General features: G+C 49.4%; 1 protein-coding gene across 2 annotated transcripts in view; it reads right to left on the bottom strand.

Annotated features, from left to right (window-relative positions):
• Positions 1-6,980, bottom strand: part of igfbp3 (insulin-like growth factor binding protein 3) — a gene marked incomplete at its 5' end in the record, with an annotated part of 12,501 nt that extends 5,521 nt beyond the window's left edge. Inside the window, 3 exons of one of the 2 annotated variants that reach the window (XM_079739119.1) lie at positions 2,239-2,358; positions 2,964-3,190; positions 6,614-6,980. In XM_079739119.1, coding sequence (XP_079595245.1) covers positions 2,239-2,358; positions 2,964-3,190; positions 6,614-6,980 — 714 coding nt within the window. The remainder of the gene's footprint in view (positions 1-2,238; positions 2,359-2,963; positions 3,191-6,613) is intronic. The other variant, XM_079739120.1, reaches the window with a different exon arrangement.
• Positions 6,981-7,183: the final 203 nt, after the last annotated feature.

Raw genomic sequence — 7,183 nt, 5'->3', positions numbered from 1 at the left:
CACATACACACACACACACACTCACACACAGACACACACAAACACACACACATGCAGACACAGACACATATGTAGTCACAGACACACACAAACGCGTGTACATACCAAACTGCTTCATTATTCCAGTGTAAGAGGACCCCGAGGAATCGAAGGGGATGTGAATGCAAAATGTTGCCAGTATATCATGTGTGTGTGGCGATGCGCCTTTTCCTCTCCCTCAGGCCTTCACACCCCCCACCCCCACCCCCGCCCGTCAGCCCTTTTACCCTCCAGCCCACCAGCCCTCCCTCAAATCCTTCCCCTCCACACTCCTTTTCACAGTATTGTCACCCTAGACGGTTCACACGCTCTCCTCTTTACTGTGTTTCCGGTCATAAATCTCTGGGAGACACCGTGAAGGCCCATCCCCCTGGATGGATTTAACACACTGGCCCTGCTGCCCAGTGCGAGAGAGGGAGAGGGAAAGAGGAGCAGAGAGATAGAGGGTGAGAGAGGGAGAGGGAGGGATAGAGGGAGAGGGCAAGAGGAAGAGAGGGAGAGGAAGATGGAGCGAGAGAGGAAGAGAGAGGGGGAGAGAGAGAGGAGAGGGAGAGACAGAAGGAGGGGCAGAGGAAGAATGAGAGTAAGAGAGAAAGTGCGAGCGAGAGAGTGAGAGGGAACAAGAGATGGAGAGAGAGGGAGAGGGAGCAAAAGAGTGAGAGAGAGAGAGAGAGAGAGAGAGAGAGAGAGAGAGGGAGAGGGTGTAGGAGAGAGGGAGGAGGAGGGAGGGAGGGAGAGAGGGAGAGGGAAGGACAGGAGCTGGCACAGAGCTATGAACACACATACAAACAGCTTATACAGAGACAGTACAGGCACAACTTTTGGTCGGATTCAGGAAAGGAAAGTGGAAGTTTATTTTACTTTTCTAACACCGACCATCAAACACCACTGTGAGCGGAGATGGTTTGTGTGTGTGTGTGATTGCATGCATGCATGTGTGTGTTTGTGTGTGTGTGTGTGTGTATGGGTGTGTGTGTGTGTGTGTGTATGTGTGTGTGTGTGTGTGTGTGTGTGTGTGTGTGTGTGTGTGTGTGTGCGTTTGTGTGTGTGTCTCACGGCTCAGGTTGGTCCGTGACTCATATCGTAAACGGGGGGGAGGGGGTGAGAGTGGTGACTCATGTATTTCTGAGAAACACTCGGCGCTCCCATGGAATTCTGGGATCTCTTCTCCGATACGGTGAGCAACCCTGACAGGTTATATCCCCCCCCCCCCCCCCCCCCCCCGTGGTGTTTTCGTCCGTCAAAATCCTTACAACCAAAGTATGCCGAGGAAGTTTGGCCATGCTGGCGTTGCGCTGCAGTCTCCTGTATGCGGCGCGGGAAGGAGCCATGGGTGGCCTGGGCGCCGCACCTCAGGCCAGAAACAGCCCGAACCCGCCTCAGCCCTGTTTGTTTAGTTAACCTCGGCCGGCAGAACCCCCCACACCTCCTCACCTCACCGAAACACCACCGCCGCCTCCATCACACGCGCACCATAGCGCCCTCCCCGTACAGCCACATCTACCGTGCCACACACACACTCCCTCCCGCATTCCTTCACCAGCGAACACCCCCCCCCCCCCCGAATACACACAGACACACACACCATCCCTGGGTCTGCCCCCATACCGTGTGCCATGCAGCCACAAACACACCTGACCAGCTTCGCTTCCTGTGTGCCATGAGTCACACACCGGCTGCAGTACATTTACCAGTGTAATACGTGCTTATTAGTGATTCTGATAATATGGTGTTGATGCCGTTGTCCAGGCAACCTGGGTTGTTGGGTCTGGGGGGAGGGGTGGGGGGGGAGATTGGTTTGGGCATGGGCATACGAGGGTAGGCGGGACCAGGGTCGGGCTAGGTAACAATTTACTGGAAGAGTTTGGGCATGTATGCATAGGTCCATTTTGCATGTTGATACTCCATCGCCACAGGTGTGTGCGTTTGTGTTTGTGGGTGTTTGTGGGTGTGCACGAGTGTGTGTGTCTGTGTGGGTGCGTTTATGATTGCTAATGTTTGTGTGTATATGTGCATGTGTGTGAGTGTGTGTGTGTGTGTTAGCATGTATATAAGAGGGCCTGTGCATATGCGTGCATATGTGTGTAAAACCTGCATGCCCGCCTGGATCTGTATGTGTGCGTTGGCAAGTGTGCGTGTGTTTCAACCTGCGCATGTTGTACCCATTTGACTCCGATGTAAAACAAAACTCTGTCTCACCTGTTTTTTCTTGTAGAAGCCCTTTTTGTCACAGTTGGGTATGCGGAAGCCCCTGGGATTCAGCACGTTGGAGATCTTCAGGCTGTTCAGGATGCTCTCCATCTCCCTCCTACATGGCCCCTGGCAGGACAGAGAGACACATCAGCACGATGATGGGTTATTATCCTCACTTATCCTCACAGCCACACACGCACTCTCACACAAACACACACACACACACACACACACACACACACACACACACACACACACACACACACACAGACACACACACACACACACATACACATAGAGACACACACACACACAAACACACACACACACATAGACACACACACACATAGACACACACACATAGACACACATTCGCATGAGATAAGAATGTGTGTGCGCACGCTGCAAAACCATGGAATTATGGCTATGAGGTTAACTGGTTGCGATGTGCAAGGTGTGTTGCAGATTATTATTTTGTTAATTGACATTGAGCGACGGACAGAATGATCAAGTCAATTCAGAGTTGTTATACAACACCATCCATTCATTATTGAATTATATTATACAAAACCTAGAATTTCCTGACGGGACAAGTCAGACCTTTATTATCTTAAAGTGATAAAGTGAACAACAGAAATCTGTAATTATGTTATGAAAGGTTTTCAACGGGTGCCCCGTTGTCCAACACCTTAAAGGACACCTTACAACACATCGTACATGGCTTGACTTACATACTCCGTCTCCCTCTTGTTCTCCAGGGAGAAGTTATGGATATCGGTGTTGGCTCCGCCTGAGACCGTCTCCACCTTGTGGCTCTGGCTCTTCCTGTCTCCTACCAGGTTGGTGTGCGGCGACCCCCTGCCGTGCCCGCCGTCCACGCTCCCAGAAGCCCCTGACAACACCGGCATTGTCATGGTTACGTTAGCATGGCCCTGGTGTCCATGACCCCTGACATTCTCTGCCGGATTAAACGGAAAAACAGTTGGAAAATGTGTTTTGGTTTCGTCAAGCCAATGATTTGTTGCCGCTCTTTCTCTTTTGCTTCAACACAAAGTCCATCAGCGGGTATGTTGGTGAAGTTGGAAGACGAACAAAAAAGGTCATCATTTTATTGTGTGAAATCTTCACACACTTCAACATACATATCAAGGGTAATTACTAATTAAACAGATATAGTTGGCAAGGTATTTTTGTCATTCAGTGTGTGCGTCTAAGGGTCTGTGTTTGTATGTGTGTGCGCTAATGTGCATGCATGCATAAACATGTGTGCGTTTGTGTGTGTGTTTCTTTTTTTGCACTTATGTACTGGCATGCATTTGTGTGCGTGCACGTGTGTGCATGTGCGTGCATGTGTGTGCGTGCATGTGGGCAACGAGAGGTGAACTGTATGGGGTTATAATAGGCTATGGTGCTGGTAGAGATTCCTGACAAATCGTTAAGGAGAAAGTCTAGCAGAGAGCATCTGACCGAGGGGAAGGGGGCAGGAGAGAGACGGGGGAGAGAAGGTTCAAACAGCCCAATATAGGAGAGGAATGATCTGAGGTTTGCGTGCCAACAGTCTGCAGCTACACTGCCCTCAAGGCAGACACACCGCTTCCTCCCTCAACTCAACTGCACTGGAACCACGGGGGGACAGGCTGCGTGAAGAACACAGAGAGATAGTGCACGCATGCACGGGCAAAGCAAAGAACACACATGTATGCATGCATTCATCTGAACACTAAAAGACGCACGCACACACAGATACACACACACGGCTCCCTGACACACTTCATACGCGCACACACACACACACACACACCCGCACATGACAACACACCTTTCCGATCATGAAATAATCTACAGACATGTTCACATACAAGATGAAACACACACGCACGCATGCAAACTTACAAACAACCACATGGATGGATACGTATGCATGGATACGTATTCATGCACATAGACATTTAAACCGTAAACTCAAGTCTGTGTGTGTGTTTGTGTGTATTTTGTGAAATTTGTGTGTATGTGTGTGTGTGCATGTGCATGTGTTCATCTGTGTGTGTGTGTGTGTGTGTGTGTTTCTGTGTGTTTCTGTGTGTGTGTGTGTGTGTGTGTGTGTGTGTGTGTGTGTGTGTGTGTGGGTGTGTGGGTGTGTGTGTGTGTGTAGGCGGTTGGGTGTGTGTGTGTGTGTGCATGCGTGTGTGTGTGTGTGCACATCTGTGTGTGTTTGTTTGTGTCTGTGTGTGTGTGTGTGTGTGTGTGTGTGTGTGTGTGTGTGTGTGTGTGTGTGTGTGTGTGTGTCTGTGTGTGTATGTGTGTGCTGGGACTGCGGCGGTGGATGGGCGTGCATGGGATGTAGCTCATGTGGCCAATCAAGATGTCAGCAAACCAGCTCCTCTACCAGCTAATCAATTAGTGACAGTATGATGCTCCAAAACTCCAGGCAATCACACAAAACTAAACTAAACTGAAACCCACAACTCATAAGGGGGATTCTGCTGATCTTTATAAATGATGTCAATTGAAATAACAACCTTTATGAAAAAAATTAATCCACCTACATGATGATATAAACACAGAGGCTGCCTTCTAACAACAACATTTATATTTGATATAAACTCCGATATATCACACTTAGAAAGTCCAAGGATCTTTTTATGAATATGTTGCACAAGCTGTTGATATAATTGGGGTGGGTAAACAAACACACTAGACTTGTTTATGTCTGCTGTGAAGAAAACAAGATCTGGAGTTGGCAAATCGCGGAATTATAAACTATTGGGCTGCTGTTATTCCCACTTTGAACACTGGAAGCGCGTTGGGTCATCAATCCTTGAGTTGGCTCTTATTAAGGCATGAGTGGAGAAATGAGGCGAGAGCATCCTCCGCTATTTTTTCTTGGAACATGTACTGCGAGGGAAGGAAAAACAAAAATGCTCCTAAAACACACATGGAGAGAGCAAGAGAGAGGGAGAGGGCGAGAGAGAGCGAGAGAGCGAGCGAGCGAGAGAGAGAAAGAGCGAGAGAGAGAGAGAGATGGAGGGGGGGGGGGGGCAGAGAGAGTGTGTGAGAGAGTGATACGAACGATAAAGCGCGCGCGTGCGTGCACTGCGTGCGTGCGTGCGGTGGTTCCACATGCGGCCGCATGAGAGTGTGATAATTATGTTCGTGTGAGACAATGTGACTACTGATTTCGTGCGCTCGCAACCCTGCTGTGTCCATACCAAATACCGAGGAAGAGAAAACACACGGGGAGGCTCCGGGAGGCCGGACATCATAACACCAAGACACTAACGCTGGGTATTTAAAAGCATTTTCTGTCAAGGTGTGTGTGTGTGTGTGTGTGTGTGTGTGTGTGTGTGTGTGTGTGTGTGTGTGTGTGTGTGTGTGTGTCTGTGTTTTCATGCATTGACTACTCATTTTAAATAAGATTAAGACGAGGATTTCCTCCTTAAACACCGATGCTTGGCAAACACAAGTCTACTGGACAGGGAAAGCAGCAAATATACGGTGGGTTGTTTACTAAAACAAAGAGCGGGAGCTGCTTGAAGCAGTGGACTACTGTGGACATAATAGAAGGACACATGTAGTGTTACGAACCCTATCATCAGCTTTGACTAAATAAGCAGCCATTGTGTATGCGGACTTAGCTAACTATTGGGTTGAGGTCGTGTGTGTGACCGAGAGATAGTGTGTGTCTTTGCAGAAAGGAGATGCGAGCTCAGAGAGCGCACCCGCGCGCAGGTTTCTGTTCAGGGTTTATTTCCAATGAATAAAACAACAGCAAATAACAATCGGATTCAATTGAATGAAATACATATTCCTCTTAAATACATTGCCTCTTAAACAATTGTTTTTTTCTGTTTTATTGCAATAGCAACATAAATGGTTGCGTAAACTTCGAGCATCGGGCTGAAATTGAACTTCTAGTAAGAGCCTGTGCTATCAGCGAGAAGACAATATAATAGTGGACAACACACCCCGTACTTATGAATTACAGGTAGATTGCGGCGTTATGCGTGCGCAAAATAGTTCTGCCAGATCAATACGAAAGAATAGTGCGACATATGTCATGGTAGTAGTACCTAATGCCTTAGGCTCATCACTTAAAGCATCACCTACCGATTAATTATAAAAGAATAAAAGGCCAAGAAAGCTCATTGTGTTCCCCATCAGCGGAGCTGGACTAGGTCTCCAGACCTGTTCTGAAACAGCCATCCGTCCAGAACACCGACAAAATCACACCCTTTCAAGTGGCGAAACATGTTGCCAACACAATGTTATTAAATGTGATCCATGGACACCATGGGCTACATAGGATCATTAAGGGATCCGTATAACGAAAAAATAAAGGAGACGGGACCATTCATAATGGACGTGTTTGGCGTCTGCCTACCTGGTTTGATCGGGGGGATCAGAATGCTGCTGCTGAGTTTTCTAGTTGCCGCGCTGGAGCACACTCCGCGACCCTCCAGCAGGGCTTGGAGCGGCCGGCTCTCCCCGGGCTGCTGCTGGCAGGTCAAGCCGGAGCCGCAGCGTCCAGTGTACACTCCACACGCTTGTCCCTCGCCGAGGGCGCACGTCATGCAGCAGCCGCAACCGGGCTCCCGCACCCTCTCCACGCAGTCTTTCGGTAGGGGCTTGCACTGCAGGAGCGCCCCGGCGTCGCACGGCTCGCATCGGACCACCGGCCCCGCGCTCTCGGCGAGCCGGACGAACGCACCCAGGAGAGCGGCGAGATAAAGCACGCAGAGAGCGGGCATTCTGCCGATGAGCTGGTCACAGAGGGACAGTATGCGAGTTGTCACGTAGGCTTAAGGGGACTCTGTGTGACACTGCGAGCGGGTTAGCCTTCTCCATCTGTATTTTGTTTTACACGAACTTCTTGTTTTATACAGGCGGCAAAAAGAGCCAACAAGTCACACCCTCCTCCTCCGTATGAATAATGTAAACGGAGCGGCCAGAT

The sequence above is a fragment of the Pollachius pollachius genome, assembly GCF_949987615.1.
Source record: "Pollachius pollachius genome assembly, chromosome: 7".
NCBI lineage: Eukaryota > Metazoa > Chordata > Actinopteri > Gadiformes > Gadidae > Pollachius > Pollachius pollachius.
This window is presented reverse-complemented; position numbering and strand designations above follow the sequence as displayed.